The 25,956-nt window shown below is 40.9% G+C and overlaps 1 protein-coding gene across 11 annotated transcripts in view; it reads right to left on the bottom strand.

The window, feature by feature from the left end:
* Slc17a3 (solute carrier family 17 member 3) overlaps positions 1-24,276 on the bottom strand; it is a 30,379-nt gene extending 6,103 nt beyond the window's left edge. For 2 of the 11 annotated variants that reach the window (XM_006253947.5, XM_039095421.2), the window contains exons 1-9: positions 20,074-24,276; positions 19,571-19,660; positions 18,277-18,548; positions 12,268-12,384; positions 10,594-10,713; positions 9,650-9,861; positions 8,735-8,968; positions 8,036-8,123; positions 2,653-2,739 (exon numbers count right to left, since the gene is read on the bottom strand). In XM_006253947.5, coding sequence (XP_006254009.1) covers positions 2,653-2,739; positions 8,036-8,123; positions 8,735-8,968; positions 9,650-9,861; positions 10,594-10,713; positions 12,268-12,358 — 832 coding nt within the window. In that variant the 5' untranslated portion in view covers positions 12,359-12,384; positions 18,277-18,548; positions 19,571-19,660; positions 20,074-24,276. 11 annotated transcript variants of the gene reach the window in all.
* Between the last annotated feature and the right edge of the window lie 1,680 nt (positions 24,277-25,956).

Below are 25,956 nucleotides of genomic sequence, written 5' to 3' on the forward strand. Positions count from 1 at the left end.
TGGTATGTATGTTGTGACTTAAGTATGTATACATATATGTAGATAGGTAGACAAGTGTGCAGTTGTAAAGAATTTTAGTTTCTACAAATGAGAGAAAATATGTGGCTTGTTTTTCTGCATCTAATTTATTTCTCTTAATATGATGATTTCTAGTTACTTAGATTTTTCCAGAAAATGACATAATCCCATTCTTCTTTCTGGCTGAATAAAAATTCCACTGTGCATCATTGTCTTTATCTGCTCTTTGTTTCTGGAAGTCTATGTTGGTTCTATCCCTGGGATGCTGTGAATAGTGCAGCAATAAATGTAGATGTGTAAGTATCTCTGTGCTGGTCTGCCTTAGAGTTCTTTGGGTATACTGAATGACTTCTTCTCATGTTGGGACATTTTCCAGGCTAAGCCACTGCCAAAACTCATTCTGAACTCTTCTCAGTTCTCAAACAAGATGTCTCAACATTTCCTGTTAATTTGTTTGTGGGAACAGGATCATAGACCTTAGGGACAGCATAAGAGTGTCAATGTTTTCAGTATTAGCCATTTTAATAGGTATATGGAGATATCTCATTGTGATTTTAATTTCCATGCCCCCATGACTAAAGGTTCTTAATTAGGTGTCTGGTCATACATGTGTGTTCTCTGTGTATGCATTTGATAAAATGTTTCTGCCCATTTTTCAATTGAGGGTTTCATATTCTCATAGTTTTGAAAATTATTTACACATTTTAGGAAAATCTCTAATTTAGTGGTTTGTAGATATTTTCTCCTTGAACTAGTCTGTTGTTTCATTGTCTTAACAATTCCCTTTAAAGATAATATTTATTTTTTAACTCTGGTGATTTCCAATTTACTGATTTCCTCTATGGCTCATAAAGAACAAATAAAATTTCTCTGCTTTCTTCTAGAAGAATATTCTTTCTAGATTTTATATAAAGGTCTGGTTGTCTCTCTCTCTCTCTCTCTCTCTCTCTCTCTCTCTCTCTGTGTGTGTGTGTGTGTGTTTGTGTGAGAGAGAGAGAGACAGACAGACAGACAGACAGAGGGGGATAGAGAGACAGACAGACAGAGACAGAGAGAAACAGAGGAGAGACAGACAGAAAGACAGAGGCGGGGGGGGGGGGAGAGAGAGAGAGAGAGAGAGAGAGAGAGAGAGAGAGAGAGAGAGAGAGAGAGAGAAAATTGGGCATCTTCCTTGATAGTTCCCCACTTTACTTCCATCACACGATCTCTGACTTTGGAGCTCACAGATTTGGCTAAGGTGGCTAATATTTCCTTAAGTTTTTGTTTTCTCATTCTACTTCCACTCCATAGAACACTGCTCCATATATCCCAGACTGGTCTCAAAGTTTCCATGTCGTCAAGAATGACCTTGAATTTCTGATCTTCCTGTTTCTGTCTTCTGAGTACTGAGATTAGAGGTATATGTCACCATGCCCAGTTTTCTGTGGTACTGGAACTGAGCCCATGGCATCATCCTAGGCAAGAACATTGCCAACTGGGCTACTTCCCACCCTCATCCAGTAAGGTTTTGCATGGTGCATTTGCGAGCTCTGCTGTTGGGTGTGTGTGTATTTCAGATTCCTGTTTCTTCTTGTTGAATTGATAATACTCCTTGTTCTGAAGTTATCTTTGTTTGGTATTAATATGTCCACCCAATTATCTGTGGACCAGTATTTTCATTTTTTTGTGAACTCTACAGAGTCTTGAGACCTGACAATAAACCATCTCTGTTTCCAAGATACTCACTATCTCAAAGAGGAGCAGGCTTGTAAATAAAACAAGCTGATGGGAAGTTTGAAAATAAAATGCAAGGCCACTCCAGTGGAAACTGTAGGCTAAGCAGTACTTTCTTGGTTCCTAGCTAAATGAAAGTCTCGGGGTCAATAGTGAAGTTATTCCAAATTACTCTGTGTTTGATATGTTCTTTTCTTTGGGAACCTCAAGGCTTGCTAAGGACTCTACCCCTTGGCTAAGCTTAAACAAGACAAACCCCATAGCCACATTTATCTCCGTGGATTGTTTTCTTCTGTCTTTTAGAAAGCACTGCTCTCCAAGTCTTCCCCTCCTTCCTATAAGGCACACTGACATCCTGATGGCTGTGTCTTATGGCAGGAAGCAGCACTTTATATGAAGCCAGAAGATTTCCACATCTCAGTTAGTGTGGTGGTTTGAATATGCTTGGCCCATGAAGTAGCACTATTAGGAGGTGTGCCCTTGTTGGAGTGGCTGTGGCCTTGTTAGATGAAGGGCATCACTGTGGGGGTAGACTTTGAGACCCTCCTCCTAGCTGACTGAGGATGCTCAGTTTTCTCTTGGTCACCTTGAGTTCTTCAAGATGTGGAACTCTTAGCTCCTTCTCTAGCACCAAAGTTGCGTGGACGCTGCCATGCTTCTAGCCTTGATGATAATGGATTGAACCTCTGAACCTGTAAAGCCAGCCCCGATTAAATGTTGTCCTTTATAAGAGTTGCCTTAGTCATGGTGTCTCTTCACAACAATGGAATCCCTAAGACAGCTAGCAAAATTCCTTTTATTTTGATATTTTGTTTCCTTAACATTTTTATATTTTGATTCTCTTCCTTTAGAAAAGTACACATGGGTGCACAAACTCAGAAGCACATTCCTTAATATCCCAGAAACCAGCAAGCAGCTTACCAAAGATATAAAAGACAAAGGGCCACCCGAGGGCTTCACTAATGATGCCGCCCACAAGGAGCACAGCAAAGATTCCCAATATCATTCCTGCAGAGAGACAGAAAAAAGGTGATGGGACTCCTGCCTTCCACCAGACAGATATTGTAGTCTGGCAGATGAACACAGAGAAGCCACCAAACCACAGAATAAGCACATGCATATGTAAAACCTTCAGACTGATCCTTTAATTCATATACCCCCAGGGAGTCTTTTTTCCCTCTTTATAATTCCCAAGTGACATTGCAGGTGACTGTCATACTACCTTTAATGTTGTCTTAATTTACAGTTATAGGCATATATTATGGAAATAAAGAACCATGAAGAGCCAAGGTTCTGGTACACTCTCCACTTTTACCCTCTCTACCCCTCTGAACATAAACATCACATCAATTTATTGTGCAAGTCACAGTCGCTCACCTTCTTTTCTCTGCACTTATATGCTATTTGGAGCTCATTCATTCTCTTTGTAAATGTATTCACAGGAAGCTGTTTCTCTATAAATATGTTAATGACACTTTTAATTTCCATAACTTCACAGAACATTCTAATTAATAGTAGGCATTTTTCTGTTTCACAGCTTTGCAGATAATCCTAAGACACCTCACTTTTTATGTTTAGCCAACATGTCAAATTCCATATGGATATGGAGTTGTTATTTTAAAATAAACAAGATCATAATGGCCCGAGGGTTTATGTAACAGGTTTTTTATTTAATTTTTGAGTTATGTTATATGTCTGTCTACAGTGTGTGGCAGGAGTAGACTATGAATGAAATGCTCATGGGGGCAGAAGAGGATGGCAGATCCCCTAGAGATGCAGTGGCAGATATGGGTACTGGGAACTGGACTTGGGCCCTCTGCAAGAGAAGTGCATACTCTTAACCATGGAGCTATCTCTCCAGCCCCAATGTTCATCTTCATTGAATAATGGCTTTTACAAAGATCTCTACTGCACGATAGAGTATAAGTCTAAACAGGCATCATTTCCTATTTTTAAATGAAAACACAATTTATTTTTGTGACTAAAGAATCAGAAGATGAGCTGCCAGCTCAATGGCTATGCAAACTTTAAATTTTGGTAACTACTGCAAAAGTTCTACGATGAAAACTGTTCAACTTAAGTTGCCAACGTAGTTCTTTCTTTCTCATCTTCTTGATAGTGTCTAGTATCCTCAAAAATTTTAAGCACTTTTCTTCCAATAAAGATAATAGAACCCCCCATTTTTTAATTTAGTTGTTTTAGTGAAGTTGAGATTTTCACTGGTTACCAACTTTATCATTTGTTGTCTTCTTTCTGTTTCTCTCCACTGTTTCTCTTTGCCTCAGCTATTGACTGTGCATTGTGAATAGTCCCTATGTGGCTTGCTGGCCACAGTTCTTTCCTCCTTAACTTTGTTTACAGTGTATTTCACAGTCAGCACTCACAGGCATTTGTGCAATCAGAACTATCTATGGCCTATAGATTCACTCTTTTGTTCAAACTTCTTTTTAACCTACACTGCAAGGTGTAGAAATGATTGTTAATATCTTCTTTTTCTTTTATTCATGCTCACTGAAGCACATTGTTTCTGCTACCTCACTTAAATGCCAGCAATCAAACTTGCATTTGATCAAGTGCAGCCACACAAAGTTAAATAAACTGTCCCCTGTTGGCCTTTTAGCAACAAGGAAGGGAGCATTTGAAAGAGAATTCCAAATTCCAGGAAACATGGAAAGAAAGCCAGAAGTGAATACCTTTTCTGCCCTCAGGTCCACCCAATCAGTACCTTTCACCTAAATGTCTGCCTTTACCTTGATTATAAGGAAATACAGACTCCTCTATCTAAGCAAGGCCATGTTCTTTCCTGTCTGCTTGCCTTCACCCCTCCCATCTACTTCAAGATTGGGCTCCTAAGTGAACACCTCACTTCTTCACCCCTTCCTTCTCTACTCTCGGCCCTTACCCATCTGCATGCAATGCTAATGCATAGGATCCCAGTTGTAGATAAAGCATAGTTCTGGTGTTCTCTTGCATAGTAGCAGGCAGAGGTTAACTAATGAGAACACACTACATTTCAAAAAATAAACTAAGAGAGAGAATTTTGAATAATTTCACTAAAGAGAAATGGTCAATGTTAGAGGGGATAGATATGCCTGGATTTGAACATCAGTAAGTGTTCACATGTGCTGAACTATCTCATGGTACTATGTCCTTAATATAGATTATACATATATATATATATATATATATTATACTTTTTGTGTTAATTAAAAAGATTAAAAGTTAAGATTTTTTTTAATAATCTAGAAAATAAAAAGGGAGTAAAACCAAAACAGATACTTATCTCTTTAGAGCCCCCTCTGTACTCTCTGGTGTTTCTCTGTGAGAAAAAACTGTCATAGCCTGTGACTGTGAACATGGAAGAGGCATGTGAAGCACCAAATCCCTGGAGTGCTGGGCTCTGTGACATTTCACTGTACCCATCTTCTCCACATCATTCTGTATCTTAAAACTGATATCTCAGGGGGCTCTTTGGCATAGGCATTGATAAGTACTGTACACTGGCTCTGATCAGCACAGCACTACTGATTCAGTATGTGTAAAGGCCCAGGCTAACCATCCTATGGTGCTGTTCACTCTGCCCTAGGTACTCAAGAACCAAAACACAACAATTATCAGGATCTCCAGTTGACAAGCTCTATTCCTTCATGTGTCCCCTCCCAAAGAGCTAGCAGGTATCTTTGTTTCAGGATGCCTTCCCTTTGGGGACATTCTTGTTTGAACTCTAACTTTGTTTTTCATAACCACGACTTCAGTTGAGAAGGCTGAGGCAATAGAAAGACAGGATATCTAGGTATCTGAGAACAGATGGCCCTTCCGTATGCTTGCCTCCTCTCTCCCATGAGAGAACTATGCCACCCCCCCATTGTGTGCATGTCTCTACCTCTCACCATCCCCTTTTCTCTGTCTCTCTCCCTTTTACCTCCCCTCTATTTCACCCCATGTTTTAAAATAACTCAGAAAGGTGTGCAATGAAGTCACTCAATTTGCTTTGAGAGTCTGCTTGTCTGTTTTCTGAGCTCTGGGCTAAGCTAGCAAGACATTTATTATTATTATTATTATTATTATTATTATTATTATTATTATTATCACCTTAAGCATGAGCTACAAGTCCTATTTGACCTGCTTAGTTCTAAAGCTCTGTGAGTAACCATAAAATTCCCTACTCATGCATCTTTGTGGACCCTGAAAGCATATCCAAGCTATGCCCCACAGACTACCTCCACCCCAGAATAGCTACAAATACAGTCTAGCACAAAATCTTAAACATTATGAGATATCTATGATTATTTTGTTTCATTTTATTTTAATAAAATATGCTCTTTGAGAATATCATGCAATTATTTTGATCATATTTACCGCCTTAATTCTTCTTAGGTCCATCTGTCCTTCCCAGTCCACCCAACTGTGCCTGATTATCTCTAAACCAAGTCCAATTTGTGTATTCTTGGATGTGTGGCTTTCACTAGTGGGTGGTCACCACAACAGGACCACATCCTTAAAGAAAACTTGACTCAGCCCTTCAGTTTAAGATGAGACTTCATGTGCTAATCATTCAGTCTTTTTCCCAGGTGTGAACTCTAGGTGACAATGTCAAAGGTTAGACATACCAACAGGGAACATGCAGTATGTTTTGTACTGAAGGCTGTCAGTAGCTGGGCCCTTTGACCCTAGACAGGTGCTTTTCTGTATGTGTTTCTCTAACTTCTGGGTAGAGAAATCCTATCTTTCAACCAGATGTCGCTATCACTGGAAGTGATATCAGTCTTACTGGAGCAAGAAGATGAGCTCAGGAGCCTCTGTTTTGATGGACTCTTTCATCTGCTCTCTCTGTGCCACCTTCAGGCAGCCGTGTTCCTGATGCTTTCTGAAATCAGAAAAAAATTTCTTCCTGGAGTTCCTCCAGGAAGCCTGAGAGTTTGTGGGCTCCTGACATATGTTAGCTACATAAATATGGCAACTGATTTGTTTGGTCTAGGCCCTATAGATCAATAAGTGAAGGGCCAGGGAGATACTAGGGTTTCAAGCTCACTGTCTTTATTCTGTTTAAAAAAATGGTTTGTGCCTTTTGTTTTATGTTTGTTTTGTTGAGATGAGGGCTTGCAACTCACTTCATAGCCCAGGCTAGCCTTTGTGGCAATCCTCCTATCTCAGCCTTCTGCGTGTTGACATTGCATGCATTTGTCATCACATAAGCTTACATTCATGCATTTTTATCTCCTGTTGGTTGGGTTTCTCCCACAGCTGCTGTGTCTGCAGTCTCATACTTTTATTCCCTTGTGTCTTGCATTCTGAGATCCTCTCACAGTTGGGTAACTGAGGCAAATTTCTTTTGTCTAAATTGTATACTCTCTTTCTGTCTGCTAAAGTGAACTCTCAAGACACACACTGGATACTATCGTTCTGGGTTTCTGAGGGGGCCTTCAAGGCCTGCTGACAGCAAGCTCCTCTAATGTGTGTGACTAACTCATGGTTTTGTACTTGAAGAGTTCTTGATTATCTTTGAACACACACATTGCCCACTGCGTTACCCTTTTTCTACCCAGTGCTAACCTTGTCAGTGGCCATTGTTAATTTACACCATCTGTTCTCCACTTTCCCTAGTATGTGTTAGGGGTCTGCCTCCAGAATGTTCATTATGGGCACATTACACTAACAGGCCATTTTCAGAGAACAGTTCTCAGGAACTGGCAAGATTGAGTAAAATGCTTGCTGCCAAGCTTGATGACATGAGTTTGATCCCTAGAACCCACATGGTAAAAAGGGAAAATTAACCCTTGGAAGTTGTTCTTTGACTTCCAGCTCTATGCTGTGACATGCATATGCAGTAAATAAATACATGCAACAAAACTTTTTTTAAGTAACGATATTCTCAGAAAAATTTAAGGCAATTCCAAAAATTATTAAATTGAATCCGTATATCACAAGGAATGAAAATATAAGTTTCACATGACTGTCAAGAATCAATGTATAAAAATGAAACCCTAAAAATTCATTAAACACATGGATAATTGCTTTCACAACATTTCCATGAGTGAGTGGGAATTTCAAGTTCAACAAAAGGGATCAATTTAACAGCATTAAAAACATTTTTTATAGGTAAGAAGTCATATCACAAACAATGTTATGCCACAAATCATAATGCAGGGAAAAATAAGTCACATCACAAATAAAGGATTGGTTTCCTTAATTTATATAAATACTTCTTATCATCAAGCAAAAGAACTGTTCAACAGAAAAATGTTTAGGAGCCCAATAGGAAGCACTGAGTTGCCAAGTACCCATCTAGACTGCACATTTTTACCTGACATGGCAATGCTGCAGAGTCGGCTGCGTTCATTTGGAGGAGCCCACTTCTGCCAGAGTGCAAACTGTCCCCCATATCCAGCGCCCTGAAATAAAAATAACTAGCTATATTGATGTAGTACTATGTAGAACTATTCAGCTCAGAGTTTGAAAATGCTCCGTATCTGGGGCTGAGTGTGCTGACACATCTTTAAGTCCAAAAATCAGGAAGCAGAAGCAGGTGGTGGATCTCTGTGAGTTAAGAGACCAGCCTGGTTTACATTTGGCAGAGGGGAGAGGAGAAGGGAAGGAGGAGGGGGAGGGGGAAGGAGGAGAAGAAAGAAGAAGAAGAAGAAGAAGAAGAAGAAGAAGAAGAAGAAGAAGAAGAAGAAGAAGAAGGAGAAGGAGAAGGAGAAGGAGAAGGAGAAGGAGAAGGAGAAGGAGAAGGAGAAGGAGAAGGAGAAGGAGAAGGAGAAGGAGAAGGAGAAGGAGAAGGAGAAGGAGGAGAAGGAGAAAAGAAGGAGAAAAGAAGGAGAAAAGAAGGAGAAAAGAAGGAGAAAAGAAGGAGAAAAGAAGGAGAAAAGAAGGAGAAAAGGAGAAGAAGAAGAAGAAGAAGAAGAAGAAGAAGAAGAAGAAGAAGAAGAAGAAGAAGAAGAAGAAGAAGAAGAAGAAGAAGAAGAAGAAGAAGAAGAAGAAATACTTTTGAGATACTTGGTACCTGGGTTAAGCCCTGAACTGCTCGAGTTGCCAGGAGAAAAGCTAGTCCAAGATTGGCAGCCAGTGGGATGCAGAGAGTGAGCAGTGACGATCCCAACAGAGCAATTCCAACCACTTTCTTTGTTCCTAATTTCCCTGCCAAGTATCCGCCAGGACCCTGCATCAGCATCATGCCATACTGGACAGAGCTGAAGATGATTCCTTGGGTTTGAGGACTCCAGTTATACACAGGGGCCTTTGGGAAACATAAAATGCCTCTATGAGCCACATACTGAAAAGTACTTACCTACCTTACCTACTCTAAGAAGACTCCTTAGATCCAAAATTTCTCAATTAAAAAATTTGAGCACAGCCAGGCCTCGTTACATAGACCTGTAATACCAGCTACTCAAAAGACTGAAGCAGGAGAAGCACAGATTCAAGGCTAGCTTGGGCCTCAAAGTGAGCTCAAGGCCTGCCTGGACAGCTTAATGAGGCTCTTCCTGAAAGTGGAATTGAACAGAAGAGAAAAAGGAGAGGACTGGATACTAGTTCAGTTATAGAGCAACCAGTCTAAAATGTGTAAGTCCCTGGCTTCTCTTCCCAGAATTGTAAAAAGGGCTTTTGAAGGTATAAACTCTAGAAAAATAAATATAAAAAATGAATAGCAAAAGTTTGAGTCCAGAGGCTGAGGAGATGGCTCAATGTGCTTGCTGTGCAAGCATTAAGAGCTCACTTTAAGTCCCAGAACCCACATAAAAAGCCCACCACTGTAGTTTGTATCCCAATCACTGAGGAAGCAGAAGCAGGGAAATCCCTGGAACCTGCAGGGCAGTTAGCACAGCCTAACGTTTAAGCCTTCAGGTCCTACATGCACATGCATTTGCACACCCATGAACACAACTGGGAGAACAAACTTAAAATTTGCATTGCCTACCTTTATAGAAAGATGCTTTGAAGCTTCATGTTGATCACCGTTTAAACCATCAGGAAACCATTCAGTAGAGCTATTGAGGTGGGATGGCTGGTCCGTGTTGTTGACCATGGCTACCATGGTGATGCTTATGATGGAATTCTGTGCTATCAATGTGAAGTTGCAGATATGTGCGATGAAGGCTATTGAATAGCGCATGGAACATAAACTCGGGACTGGAAACAAGACATCACATCATGGCTGGCTTCATTGAGCTAGCATTAGTTTTTCACAAGATATAACAGAAAGCTTGGCTTGGTGGTATAAGCCTTTAATCTCAGCACTTGAGAGGTGGAGGCAGGAGGATCAGGAGTTTGGTCATTGTTGGCTGCTGTCTGGGGCTAGGTAAACAAAAACTGTCTCAAACAAAAAAAGACATAATGTAGAAAGTCATTACTGACCATCACCTGATGACTGAAATGACACTTCTGATTCTTCTGGAGTGAGGAAAATGATTGAATCAATCCAAGTAACATTTGATACTATAGGTATACAGAACCTGGCTTATACTGGGTCCTTCCTGTAATTTTCTCTGTCCTATTTCTGAATCATTCAATTTGAGCCAATGAAATGATTCACAGTAAATGTAAAACTTACATTAAAAGATAAATGTATATAATTACACAACACATAATATATTATGTGAAAGTTGCGTGCATATGTACAAATATAGTATGTATAACTGGTAACGTGCCATATATGTTTATATTACATATGACAAATATAATTTTTGTAACATATCATGCCTAATGCATGCAAACGAAGTTTCAAGTTTGAAGAAGTTGCTCATTAAGACAGCTGATTTTAATTAACCCTCAGGCATTGAGGATAAACTTTCATTTGAAATGTAATATTTATTTTAAAAAAGAATCAAGTTTAAGATTAAAGTCCTAGAAAGATTTCCTCACTAGTGAATTTGGGATCCTCAAATGCTGAGAACCTGTAGTGAACCCGTAGTAGAAAAAGAAGTGAGCAGAGCAGTGAAATTATATCCTCTTCCACCTTTCCCAGAGCTTGGCCACGATGTCCTAAGAACAGAAAACAGGTGACACACACACACATCTGTGAGTGAAATGAGAGACTAGCTCAGACAGGGACCTCTAAGGAATGCTGATTGCTTCCCAACCTCTTTCTACTGCTCCTGAGGAATCCCTGCTGTGCTGCACTGGGTAGATGTCCTGTCAGTATACATTAGACAGACCAACTTGATAATCAGAAAATGATGACTGCAGGAAGCTATATTTATGCCAAGGTATTATTACAGATGTGCTTCATCAGAGAGCACTTCTGATCTCTCTGTCTCTGTCTCTGTCTTTTTCTCTCTGTCTTTGTCTCTGTATCTATCTCCCCCCACTCCCTCCAGGAGAAGTAGATTAGGTAGCAACTGTGGTAAACAAGCCAAGCATTCAGAGCTCAGCATCTTCTCAGGGTATCAGAGAGCTACATGGATACCTCAGTGGACTAAATGCCTGTCTCTCAGGGAAGCCTACATCTAGCTAGGCCATCCTGTGCCTGAACAAGTCAGTTGATTCACTTCAGAGAACTGGGCAGGAGCTGGACACACACTGATCATTCTCCATGTGTAGCAGCACACAGAGAGCGGAGCTCATGTTCCCAAGAGGAGAACAACAGACAAAGCCAAACAGTAAGTCTGTCTTAGATGATGTCAGTGACAGCAAGCTGTTGGGAGCTCTGTCCCCAACTCCTTCCACAAGATAGTGAGGTGGTAAAGACAAGTGGTTTCAGGCTATTGACTTTAAGGTGATATGCCTGCAGGGATCACTGGGTGACAAAGACTGAAGCAGGAAGACATTGAGCTTGAGACTAGCCAGGGCTATCCGACAGGTAAGGACATGTGAAAGTTGGACTTGCTAGAATGCATCAAGTGTGCCTTAAGTGTAACATTCTATTCCTGTCCTTCCTCCAGACAGTAATCCCTTCGGCTTTCACAACATCAGAATTCCATCAAAGGAAGGAAATGAGCCCCAGGTGCATGGGGGACTGGGGCAGGGGGGCAGAGCAGAGAGGAGGAAGATGAGCAAAGTATGACACAAGGAGGAAAATGCCACAGTGAGACCCACTCCTTGGTCTAACGTGGTACTAACTTTAAAGAATTAATAACATTTGAAAAGGATAATCTTATAATGCAATACTGAAAAAATACAGCAAATACAGTCAGTATAGAATTGTATAGAAATCATAGAGAATAAATGCAGTAAAATTATATTTGGTAAATTAAGCTTACAAAACTTCTTTGATTTTGGATATTTATGTAATTTGTTACTTTAATCAAGCAACACAATTATGTTTGCATTATTGCAATCAGGTATTAAAGGAACAGGACATGAAGTTTGTTTACAATTATGAAGAATAAATTCATGGATAAAGATGAGAAAGTAACTGTGAAAAACTACTTTTCTGAGTGTTTTTTCTTCTTTCACATAACTGTGAAGTGTGCATTAATGTTAGTGTGTTTCAAAAGGAATCAAAATTTTAAGTGGTTAGTCCATTGTTTCATATGAATACATTACAGAAAAGAATGTGCCGTAAAATCAGTGGGTAAGCAGCTGTGCATGGTTTACCTTTCCGGGGAGGGGTCTTCTTATTCACTGGCAGACCTAGGACAAACTCACACTGCTCACTTGTAGGGCTCAGTTCTACCACTGTGGCCATTGTCGTTTTTCCTTCTGGATAATTAGCTTTTGTTAGGAAAAAATAAATAAATAAATAAATAAATAAATAAATAAATAAATAAATAAATAAAGAAAGAAAGAAAGAAAGAAAGAAAGGGAGGGAGAAAGGAAGAAAGAAAGGAAGAAAGAGGAAAAAAAGTACAGACATAAAATTACCCTTCAGTTGAACTTTATGGAGAGAAAGATGGAGATGGGAGGGGGGAGTTTCATGGGTCACTATTATTGGACCAGAATGTGGGAAAGCATTAGAAGAGACAGAATATCATAGCAGTAGGAGCGGGGGTTCAATTCTAGACAATAAAGGGGGCTTTTAAGTCGCACACCACATGATCTAGTTTGCCTTGGCTTATGTAACAGAAGTCAGGAAGGCACTGACAAGATTAGTGTGATTCAATGTTGTCAGTTAGGGGTGGGGGCAAGGCTGGGTTTGATCACGGCTGTAAATGAAAGAGGGACTGAAAGCAAGCACAGCATATTTTCTTATCAACTCTTCATCCCAGAGAGCAAGAGGAGTGTGTGGGCTGATTTCTGAGAGAGAGAGAGAGAGAGAGAGAGAGAGAGAGAGAGAGAGAGAGAGAGAGAGAGAGAGAGAGAAGAGCACTAGATGCTCTGTGGTCTATCAGGGCAATATATAACCCATATGTGTTAGTTAGGAAAAAATGCCTTTGAGACCTTTGAAGAGTCGGTACCAATTAGTCAAAACCAGGCTCCTTCCATCTATCTGGGGTGCAGGGTAGGGTGGAGCTGGTCACTATCTCCCACTTCAACACCATAGGCCTTCTGCCACTAAGGTTTGGAACTGCTATGGCAGGATTTATCAGAGTCACTGTATAATGCTTGAAGACCTCTGGCTGGTTCCAGTACAACTTCATATCAACCTACTTTGCCAAAGTGACGCAGGAACAAATCTAAATGCCTGTTTTTCTGTCTGCTGTTAACAGCAGTTGCACTGGCTTCCTCTGGCCTAATGTCCTGGAGGACCCTCATGCTGCTGCCACATATAACTCACTATGAGTGTTGAGGAGAGCTGGGAAGCAAGTCTGCACAAACAGGGGATACAATTCTGATTCCATATTGGTATTCTCCAGACATTGATGCTATGTCTGTAGAGTTTATTGAATAACTAATAGACCTCGTCTTCTCCACATGGAAAATCTCACTGCTGTGGTACAATATTAGGGTCTCTAGGCCAAAGGAAATTGTTATGTAGAACACTGTGTAGAACTGGAAGATGTGTATACTATTCAGTGCTCAACTTTGCTAATGGATTAGTTCAAGAAAAACATTTTGTTTGTGCCTTAATAAACTGACCAAGTAGTGTCACTGGGCAGCCCTGCCAGTGCCCTGCTCTCTCTCTTCTGTTATTGGTAACCTGCTTTTGATGGCAAGTAGTAGTTGATATTCCCCAGACATGCTATGGAAACTGAACAGTGCAGAAATGCTTTCTTTTCACTCAGAATACTTATTTTCAAATTTATGCGGTGTGACTTTAACCAAGCAAGTAAAAGATTTGTACAATAAGAACTTCAAGACTCTGAAGAAAGAAATTGAAGAAGACCTCAGAAGATGGAAAGATCTGCCATGCTCACGGATTGGCAGGATTAATATAGTAAAAATGGCCATTTTACCAAAAGCGATCTACAGATTCAATGCAACCCCCATCAAAATACCAATCCAATTCTTCAAAGAGTTAGACAGAACAATTTGCAAATTCATCTGGAATAACAAAAAAACCAGGATAGCTAAAAGTATCCTCAACAATAAAAGGACTTCTGGGGGAATCACTATCCCTGAACTCAAGCAGTATTACAGAGCAATAGTGATAAAGACTGCATGGTATTGGTACAGAGACAGACAGATAGACCAATGGAATAGAATTGAAGACCCAGAAATGAACCCACACACCTATGGTCACTTGATTTTTGACAAAGGAGCCAAAACCTTCCAATGGAAAAAAGATAGCATTTTCAGCAAACGGTTCTGGTTCAACTGGAGGTCAGCATGTAGAAGAATGCAGATCAATCCATGCTTATCACCCTGTACAAAGCTTATGTCCAACTGGATCAAGGACCTCCACATCAAACCAGATACACTCAAACTAATAGAAGAAAAAGTGGGGAATCTTCTCAAACACATGGGCACTGGAAAAAATTTCCTGAACAAGACACCAATGACTTATGCCAGAATACAGCAAATACAGAGGCAAATGCCAGCAGCAAACCACTGAACTGAGAACGGGACCCCCGTTGAAGGAATCAGAGAAAGGACTGAAAGAGCTTGAAGGGGCTCGAGACCTCATATGAACAACAATGCCAACCAACCAGAGCTTCCAGGGACTAAGCCACTACCCAAAGACTATACATGGACTGACCCTGGACTCTGACCTCATAGGTAGCAATGAATATCCTAGTAAGAGCACCAGTGGAAGGGGAAGCCCTTGGTCCTGCTAAGACTGAACCCCCAGTGAACGTGATTGTTGGGGGGAGGGCAGTAATGGGGGGAGGATGGGGAGGGGAACAGTCATATAGAAGGGGAGGGGGAGGGGTTAGGGGGATGTTGGCCCAGAAACTGGGAAAAGGAATAACAATCGAAATGTAAATAAGAAATACTCAAGTTAATAAAGAAAAAAAAAAGAAATTTATGCGCATCATACATATTCGTGGCTTTGTCCTTTGTTGTCACTGGACAGTTATATTACATTTTGTTTAACCATTCATCTGTGGATGAACACCTGTAATATTTATAGATTTTTTTAAGCATCACAATGAGGCTCTTAGGGATATCCATGACCAGGACTCTGTATAGCCATAAACTTTTACTTCTTTTAAACAAATACCTAGTACTAGAAGGTTTATGCTGTGTAATAAGTGCATATTTGTTTTCATAGGAATTTGGCCAACTGCTTTTCAATGAGATTGTGCCATTTTACATGTTCGCTAACAGTGTTTGAGGCATCCACACAATCAATTGGTATGGCCAGACTTTGAAATGTGAAGCATTCCAGAAGTCAGTTGGTATGCTTTGTCTTGGCTTTAGTTACCCTTCTCTAGAGAAGCTGGGCATCTTTTCATGGCATTATTTGCTATCAATAAATCCTTAATGAACTGACTCTTCTCAACATTGGCCATTCTAATTCCATGATGTACCATACCATTTTAAAAATCAGCCTTTGGTGGGCTGCCAAGATGGTTCCACATGGACATATATGTTGGCCATCAAGACTGAGTTTGATCCTCAAGACCTACAGGAAGTAATGAGAAAGTGACTTCCCCAAGCTGTGCTCTGACCTCCACATGCATGCTGTGGCACAAGCATACTCCTCAAAGCCAAGCGTGTGCATGCACGTGCACACACACACACACACACACACACACACAAATGGGGTAAGAGGTTTAAACATTGGCCTTTAATTTCTAGAGAAAGTGCTTTGCTTTTCTATTAAAAAAACTGGGAAATATTTTCCTAAAGAGTCAAAGGTAAAGCCACCTGCACCTAATGGTGACAGAACTTGGTTGTCCCAGGCTGAACACAGTCTACCCTATTTTCATGAGCAGTGTTCTCCAGTGAGTTCTCCAGCGTGATGATCTTTTGTGATGTCAGTAGATGTAGCTGTGAGAGCTGATTCCCATTTTTAGAACTCCGTGATTACTTCTCTCCACTCTCCTTAGGCCACCAACCATCTTCTGATGACCCAGACCACTGTTACAATGGTCTCCCTTCTCCATTTCTTCTTCTATTCCAAGCCATGCGCTCATTTTCTTTTGGCTAATGTTGTGGGTCAAGCCCAGACCCTCATATGTTATATAAGCATTGTATCTCAGCAGTAGATCCCAGCCATTTCTAGCATGAACATACATGTATGTGGCTGGGCATGTTTACATAAGCATGAGTGTGTGTACTCACGTATGTGAAGGCAAAGCTGGGGGTCTTCCTCAGTTACATTCCACCTTATTTTTTGAGACCAGATCTCTCACTGACCCTGAAATTCAAGACTGGCTAGTCAGGGAACTCCAAGGATACACATGCCTCTCTAGAACTGAGATTATAGATATATGTCATAGCACTCAGCTTTTCGCATGGGTGCTAGAAATTTTAGCTCAGGTATTTACATTATACAGTAAGCACTCTATTACTGAGCCATCTCTCTAGTCCCCTCTCATACATTTTAATTTGGTTAAGGTTCATTTCATCTCATTGGTTTTCTTAGTCCAGTGTTCTTAAATAAGAGCAACCCTACTCCGGCTTATGCTATAGTTCTGTCTCCTAATTAATCTGAATGGGGATCTGAAGCAATGAATTAATTTGATTAGGAAAGGCTGCACTTCTTCCGACCACCATGGTAGTCACATTGCTGAAGCACAGCTGTCTAAGAAAAAGAGCAAGATAATCTGGAGGACAGGGCATGTATTTTTGCAATGTCAGTGAGTGTTCCTGGAAGGCAGGTGTGTCTACAAAGACCGATTCACTGATTAGAGCTGCAATAGTGTGGAAAGGTTGAAATATTGTAAGTTCAGAGGCTAGTTATCTTAACTTGGGATAGATTTAGCCACCTCAACAACCATTCTTTGGTCAACTCTGTGTCAGAACTAACGTTCCATGATTGATAAATTACCTTTTGAAATCTATTAACATTTAAAGATGATGATGACAGCTACTACACAGCTACTACTAGCTTGTGCTAATCCAAAAGTCTAAGGATTTCACCAGATAGCATCTGAGGCCTACAGGAAAACTTCCCCCTCTTGCTGTATCTTCCTCTCTCTGTACACTCCAATGTATTTTAAACTTGCCTTGATTTATGATTTTTGTCATTCTCTAATATTATAAAATTCATGAAACTGCTTCTATGTTGGGACATGAACATCTGGCATAACCTAAATCTGTGTTCCAAGACCATGGTTTCTCAAACAGGGCTCCAGCATAATCTTGTATTTGCTGTAAGGTAGGAGCTGGGTGCCTTTTGCATTGACAATGTAACAGGCAAAGAAGTGATTGTTCACACTATTTTATCTAGAGTGGTTTTCACAATGCTTGCACCATCCCTTATGTCCCCAGCAGTTGTCAGGCTAACAAGTCATTGTAGCCACTTGCTGTAAACTCAGGACCTAGGCAGGGCCATCGACCTTAGAAAACTCACTGTCTCTCTTCCCCTAGGCCACTCAGCTCATGAGCGAAAGAACAGATGTTTGTTCATGAGCCACTTTGACTATCTCCCTACCATTCATTCTCTCTCTCTCTCTCTCTCTCTCTCTCTCTCTCTCTCTCTCTCTCTCTCTCTCTCTCTGTCATTTTTTTTAAATAAAAAGTTCTGTTGGGTATGGTAGACCTACCTCCTTGCTTCTCTGGACAAGTCACTTCTACACACATGCATGATTCTATGTGACTACATGGAAGTTTTAAAAACATTCCTTTATATTTATAGCATGCGTTTCTTGGATCTGTCTCCACAGCTGCCATTGTCTCCAGCAGCTAGCAACAAAGCTCTGGTGAGTCTGGCACAAAGCCTTCACTTCTAATCTCTTCTCTCCTACTTTTTCTTCTCCTCCCTCTCCTTTTCTACTGCCTCAATATGCTCCTTCCTTTCCCCTCCCTCTTGGACCCTCTTTTTCTATCCCTTTCTCCTCCCTCCATTTCTCCTCCCATACTTCTCTTCTTCCCCTTCTCCCTCCCCCTCCCCCTTCCCCTTTTCTTTGTCCTCTTCCTCCATTTTTTCATTTTCCTCACTCCTCCTTCCCCCACTGCCTTTGTAGATGTAGAGTTTTACATTTACATACACACATTTCATTTTGTCAACAGGAGGACATTTCAAGTCAGAGGAGGGATGTGTAGAAACCATCAGCTGGTATTCAAGAAGGACAGTGCAGACCTTTTGCTACCCAATGAAAGTAAGTGACTTACCAACTTAGTGCCTGAGGTAAGGCTTTCCAGTGTTTCCTCAGCAGGCTTCTCTTAGCCTCTTGCCAGACCGCTCAGTAGCTCAGTATTCTTTGTTACTCCAGTACATTAGTCATTAATCATTAATGAGAGGCTGAAGCACCCTCTGCTTTCAGTTGTGATCTTCACAGCCTCCCTCCTTGTCTAGTGTCTCCCCAGCACCCCGAAGTATCTACTGCACGTGGTTGTTGGTCACATTGCACTTCAATGTTTCTAAAGACTTTCCTTTCTAAAGGCTTGAAATGTGAAAAAGTCAAGAAAGAGAAAAGTTACAAATTAAATACATGTTCACTTTCCCCCTCTTTGTTGTTTTTGCTCCTTTAATTTTCTTCTGCTTCTTTGAACGAGGTGAGCCATAATTTTATTAAAAGTCAGTCAGTATGTTGTTTCCTTTTTTTTCTCCATAGCTCTTTGTTAACCAAATCAAACAAAAAAACCCACAAGCCACTCTCATAAATTCAGTGTTTATTCCCCATAGGTTTTCCCCCCTCTTTTAACCTCTGCTATGTTAATAAACTACATAAAAATAATGCTTGGAGTTATGTCTCAACTTGCATACATGCTACCATGTACAATGGGAAATTCTCTGACTCATTTTAAGTAATTCTTTAAAACTTAATACACGCACATGATGCATTATGATCAAACCTCACTCATTTTCTATCCCCCCAATTCCTTCCCATCCCCCACTATCACTTTACCCTCTCAAGTTAATGCTGCTTCCTCTTCCTCCTCCTCTTTCTCCTTTTCCTCCCCCTCCTCCTTCATATGCTGAATCACTTAGTGTTGCCTGTGTCTTCATGGGTATTGAACTATTTACTGGAGTATGGATAGCATCTTAGAGTCTGAAGAAAACTGAAGCTCTCACAGGCCAGCAGCCAGCAGTTGCCAATAGTTCCTTGGCCATGGGTGGGACTCCATAAGCTCCTGCCCTGACTGTGCTGAGATTTTGGCTGACTGGATCTTGCTCAGGTCTTGTGTTTGTGGTCACAGCCTCCATGAGCTCTTGTGTACAACAGCACAGTCTTGTCTGGCAAATATGGCTTTGCAGTAGATGCCTACTACCTTGGATACTTAAGGTGTCCCTTCTTCTACAATGCTTCCTGAGTCTTGTGATCAAGGAAATTTTCACTGTAGCTTTAAGTGCCGTCCCGCTTTACAGTCTCAGTACCTCTTCTTTGCTTTTTGTGTTTGATTATAAGTACTATAAGAGGACAAACCACTTCTCAATAGCAGAAAGCCGAGACTAAGGACTTACAGTTGCTGGATCTGTCACTGAAATCAATAATTCACTGAGGGTTTTCTTGAGCCTATGTAGTATACGATCTTCATAGTATACAATCTTTCACTGTAGGAGGAAAAAACGTGCAGACACAGTCTATATACACCTCTGGAATTTAAATATAGAAAGGTCTATGGAGTCTTATGAGTTTTACCTCCTGTGTCAAATATTTTTCCCTGAGTCATTTTTAGAGAACTCTGTACTCTGGGATAAATAATCAACAACTTTAGAATTCAAGTATTTCTAATTCTAAATTAACCAAGTTGGAATATGTGGCTTAGTTTCACATTTTAATTTTTAACTTTACTTTAAAATGTTCGTGTTTTTTTAACCATGTTAAATTAGAGCTTAATGTTCTACTTGGTTTAATTTGTAATTCTACACTGAAAGCAATCCAACTTTGCCTCACCAATACAATTAGTTTCTAAACAATAGAGTATGAATTGAAATATTTCCTTGACTTAGTTCATTTTACTCACCTTTTAAAGATTACACATTTTCCTCCCGGGTGAGCTCAAAATTACTTTGTGTTGGTGTGAGAATCTTCAGAGTGAATAGAGTACCCACTTCCCCACTTTGATTTGAATATCCAAGGAATGCTCTCCTTAAGTTTGTGAACAATTGTACTTAATGATTATCTATATGGCAGCTCCATTTCTGATTAACATCTCAGAGGCAATCACTGCCCAGTTGAGACAATCACAGAAGCCTAGGCTAGAGGGCCAGGCCAAGCCCTGATAGAGGAAGGACAATGTCTGTGTACTCTCTGCCTAAAGCTCACAAAGTCCAGCAATGATCAGATGATTCAGGGGCAACCTTGCACAACCACATGGAGTACGCTGGCTCAATGACAGTGGGCATTCCCCTGTAACCTCAGAATCTAAGCCATGAACCCAATTGCTGCATCATCTCTACTCAGCATCTAAGTTCTCATTAGCATTTCTGGCAAATGTTTTTGCCTCCATCTGTGGTCAAGTTAAAGTCTTATTTGCCTCTTGTTCTCCATGACAAATTGGGTCATGGACATGAGTCACAAATCTAATATGAGGTCAAGTACTGGTGCTACATTGCTCCTAGTGGAAGGCCATCTCTGTAATTTTGCTTCCTATTAACTGAGTAAACTGATGAATGTGTTTTCTGTTACATTCATTCCCATGTTCAATCTACTGCTGGACTGTCTCACTGAGAATATTCCTCATCTCTTTTCAGAGATCAGACGAGACCAGGCGTATTCAGGGTGGTATAGCTGTAGACCCTCACCTTTTTTCTTAAACATGCTGTCTTCTGGTGCACTTTATAGTTTGAATGCAAAGAATGCCAAGAAACATTCACCCAAAGCTGTAAAACCACACAGTACCAGAGATATTGGACAAGAAGAGAAAAACGTGTGTGATAAACACACTCTTTAGAGAGGATACAGACAAAATCAGTGAGGTAGGGACAGGACCAGCTCTTCAGCTCTCATAAAAATCCAAGTCAGCTCACCCATGCTTCCCAGGCAAGGCATAGGGCTGGCTCTAACCAGTGTCTTAGCTGGTGAGGGGCAGGACTAACTCTAAGCAGGTTTCAGACATTGAGATGATTCTAGGAGGCAGCCAGACCAGGAATGTCTTGGCCTTTTGTGGTAACATGGACCACACACTTTAACATAGATCCCCTTGCATGGCCCTCAGCAGCAGCACAGACCAGGACTTCACCATGGCCCCAGGTAGCAGGCAGATTACTCACATCAATCTGTTCCTCTCTACCCTGAGTCTCCTGTTCTCCTTTCCACAGTGTACACACTGCTGTTCCCTTCTTTTCTTCTCCCATCTCTCCCCACATACTTGCAAACCCTCGTGGTGCTTTGGGGTTTCTTCATCATGCACATGCACCCCATGCACTACATGGCAGCTGACACCCCAAGTTGGTATTTGTAACATAAAGAGATTTTGTAACTGTCAAAGCAGACTTCTTTTCTCTATTTTCTTATCTCCATCTCTCCTTTGAGAACTTCATTCGTATATACAGTGTACTACAATCATATCCACCAAACATTTTTCATCTCCAGCTCCTCCTGAGCATGTCCCCCTCCCAATATAATGCCCTTACCCTCTTTTAATATTCTACTGCATCCAATTAGTGTTGCCTGTGTGTGCATGTGCATATTTACTTGTTGTAAATATATCAGCAAATATTTTTGATAGGATTAATTAATTAACTGTGAGACAAGGTCTTACTGTGTAGCTCTAGCTGTCCTGGAGCTGACTATGTAGAACAGGCTGGCCTCAAACCACAGAGATCTGCCTTCCTCTGCCTCCTAAATGCTGAGATTAGAGGTGTGTGTCACTACTCCAGACAGGATTATAAATGTAACTACTTATATGATTACTTTTTCATTTGTGAGCATACTTTTTCTGTTAACTTTGGTGTTCTATTCTTGAAGCTATTGAGTTGACCTTGATAATTGATTTGGGACCCTGAACTCCTGGATAGATGCATATATTCCATAACTTAAATGTCAATTATTGCTTAGGTGTGAATTAATGGCTTTCCTGGCACTTAAGGTATGCCTTGAGAGAAGAGAGTAAAGATTGACTGGTTGTGTCACTGAACTGAGTAAGATCTAGCATCTTGAATCTGGGTATACTGCTCTTGTCTGGAGAGAAAGGGGGGGATAGGCCATAGGTCAACCTTAGATTCTATTTTTCAAGCTCTATATGTCTTAGTTAGGTTTTTCTTGGTGTGATAAGACACTATTACTAAGTAACCTGATTAGGCAAGGGTTTATTTTGCTACTTTTCTATGTAATAGTCTGTTGCTAAGGGAAATGAGGGCAGTAACTCAAGCATGGCAGGAACCTAGAGGCAGGAACTGAAGCAGAGGCAATGGAGGAGCACTGCTTACTGGCTTGTTCTTCATAGCTGGCTTAGCCTGCTTTCTTACAGCATCCCAGAACTACCTTCCCAAATGTGGCGACAACCCACAGTAAGCTGGGCCCTCCCGTAGCAATCAGTAATTAAGAAAATTCACTATACACTTGCCTACAGGCAAATCTTTTGGAGGCACTTTTTTTAATTGAGTCGTTCTCCCTAAATGACTCTTGCTTGTGTCAAGTTGACATAAAACTATCCAGTTCAGATTATCCACCTTACTTTTTTTTTTCTTTTTTTTTCGGAGCTGGGGACCGAACTCAGGGCCTTGCGCTTGCTAGGCAAGCGCTTTACCACTGAGCTAAATCCCCAACCCCACCTTACTTTTAAGACAAGGTCTCTCAGTGGCCTTCTACTTGCCAAGCAGGCTAAGTTATTTGCCAGTCATCCTCAGGGATTCATTTACCTCATCCTTTCCGGTGCTTTGATTACAAACACAGGTCACTAGACCTTACACACTCACATACGTTCTAGGGATGGAACTTGCATCCTCATGCTTGCTGGGCAAATGTTTACCCACTGAGTTCTCACCTGGGACCATGAAACAATTTTATTATTCCGAGTGTTAGTTCCTCAAGATGTAGGAGGATTTTAATTCTGTACTTTTAAAAATGCGAAGGATAACTAACATCTTCCTCCTCCTCTCTCTCCTTCCTCTCCTTCTCCTCTATTTATTTTTGGGGAGAGAAGGGGGGTAGGAGGAAGGGAATGGGGTTAAAACAAAGTGTGCAGTCAAAGTCACACAGATCTGCCTGCTTCTGCTTCTCTGGCACTGGGATTAAAAGTATGAAAAAATCACAGTGGACTTCTCCTCCTCCTCTTCCTCCTTCTCTTCTCCCCTCCCCCTCCTCCTTCTTTCCCTCTTCTCTTCACCTTGTCCTACCTTACCTCTATGAAGATGTGACGTTTGCCTTGGGATTGATTTTTGCTCCTTTCAAGTTCCAATATTTATATTAAAGGTTTTGCTTGGTTTGGTTCATTATGTGTCAATACTTGCCTTTCAATCAGAACAGAGATCTGTTGTGATCAGCCAGTAAAAAGGATTAGGGGTCAGATCTATTTACTGGCTTCCATACTATGCAGTTAAGTTTTAGAAGTTCAGATGAAATGATTTGAGGAGTGAGCCTACCCACACGTGAATGAGCATTCCCAGCAAGAGCTTGGTCAGGCCAAGGACCCTAACATCTCGGACACATGAATGGCAAAGCCTTCTTCATCAGGGGAACGGTAAGCCTCTCTCTGCTTCAGATACTGATGCTGATAAACTGTTGATCATTAACTCTAAAATCAGTGCATAAAAAGTAACAGTCACAGCTTCCTCCTCCCAGATGACCGCAGCCCGGGACTGCTCTACTAAGATTAGCCAATTGCCTCCTCCCTCAGCTGTATACAATAATTGTGCTGAGTTTCAGCAATGCAGGCGCCTCTCCATCAGAGACCACAGCTCTTCTGTCTGTGTGTCTGTATGTCTGTGATTTATCTCTCACCGCCCCATTCAGGTTATTCCCAGAGTCGTTGGAAGAGAAAAGAGATGTAGGGTGTGGAAGGGCACAGGGCACAGAAGGACAAACAACAGAAGGACAAACAATAAATAAGCATAGTGCTGGGAACCATAGTGACGAGAACTAAATCTCTTTTTTCCAACACACTATCAAGAGCTTACTTTTTGCCGCCTGTTGCTGCTGCTTCTTCCTCTTCCTCTTCTTCTTCCTCTTCCTCTTCCTCTTCCTCTTCCTCTTCTTCTTCTTCTTCTTCTTCTTCTTCTTCTTCTTCTTCTTCTTCTTCTTCTTCTGCTTCTGCTTCTGCTTCTGCTTCTGCTTCTGCTTCTGCTTCTGCTTCTCTTCCTCCTCCTCCTCCTCCTCCTCCTCCTCCTCCTCCTCCTGCTTCTGCTTCTGCTTCTCTTCCTCCTCCTCCTCCTCCTCCTCCTCCTCCTCCTCCTCCTCCTCCTCCTCCTCCTCCTCCTCCTCCTCCTCCTCCTTCTTCTTCTTCTTCTTCTTCTTCTTCTTCTTCTTCTTCTTCTTCTTCTTCAGGAGAATATAAACAGATCTGCTGCCACTTCTGGGATGTCATTTTTCACAAAGGGGAAGAAGCTCAGGTACTAAGTCTGAGAGAGCCCAGGAAAGGGTCCTATTGACTCAGCTCAGACTATGCTTTGAATCAATTGCTGGGATATGATAGCATCAAGTCCTCAGATTGGCTACTCTCCTTATCACAACACATAAAGCTATGAACTATCTCCCTTGTAGATGCGGTGCCTCAAAAAGATTATTATAAATGAATAAACAGGCCAGGGACAGTGCCCCATACATTAATCCAGCATTTGGGAGGCAGAGGCAGACATGTGGATCTCTGTGATTTTTTGAGGTCAGTGAACTACATAGTGAGTTTCAGGCCAGAGTTATACACTGAGATTCTATCAAAGAAAAAAGTAAAATGAATAATCACAAAAGAGTTAAGCTACTTAAAGTAAAAAGGAATAGATTACTGTTCACCCTACAGAGTAAGGGTTATTTTGTAATTTTTCTTGTTTGTAAGTTTTAGATAACATACCTTTACATTCACCTGGGCAAAGCCTTGGAGGAAACTGATGTCCAATTGCTGAAAAATATTGTCTTATGTTAAACTATTTAAAGGCCAAGTAATGTCTCAGCATATCAAATACAACTTATTAGACACATGGTTTACACTTGGAGAAAGAAATGCATCAAGAGTGTTTTTTGTTGTTCTTTTTAATTTGTTGTAACTTAATTGGGATGGGAGATAACATTTGAAATGTAAATAAAGTAACCAATAAAAATAAATAAATAAAAATTGTTGTAACTTGACTGCCAGTAAAAAAAAACTAAGCTTTAAAGTACTTTATAGGCAGCCACACCAAACTGTCTTGCACAAAACCACAGCATGCATGAAAATACAGTGCTAATGTTTTAAGAAACTACTGGTAGGTACCTAATGCTGCAGAAAACAGATCAAGCAAAAAAACTGCCAAAAGAAAAGGAGGGAGCCTGTGAAATCCTGCGACGAACTGTCTGTGAACCCCTGGTTGGCTACCAGCAGTCTTGGGGTCCATTCTTTCAAAAAGTAGGTTCACATATGAGCTTTATTATCTAGTGGCTCTTAGCCTTCTTGGGTACAGGCAACATTCCAGCAAGGCTGCCAGGTACTGGGGCGCTGGCGTCCACAGGAGTTGCTGTTGCACAGGAGCGAGCGGGCTATCTTAAACTATAGACTTCAGAGGACCAGATCCAGGTCTTCGTTTGTCTGTCCGCATAGCGCCCTCTAATGTTGAAGCAGAAGCTTGCAATCAGTTTTTTTTTTTTTTAGCCGCAACCCAGCAAAACAAAACAGAAACAGAAACAAAAACAAACAAAAACCCAAAAGCCTGTCAGACACCTTGATTCTTCTGTATGTTTCTTTCAGTGAGCTGTTCCCTTATTTTTAAGACTCATT

Source organism: Rattus norvegicus, chromosome 17 (assembly GCF_036323735.1).
Source record: "Rattus norvegicus strain BN/NHsdMcwi chromosome 17, GRCr8, whole genome shotgun sequence".
Classification (NCBI taxonomy): domain Eukaryota; kingdom Metazoa; phylum Chordata; class Mammalia; order Rodentia; family Muridae; genus Rattus; species Rattus norvegicus.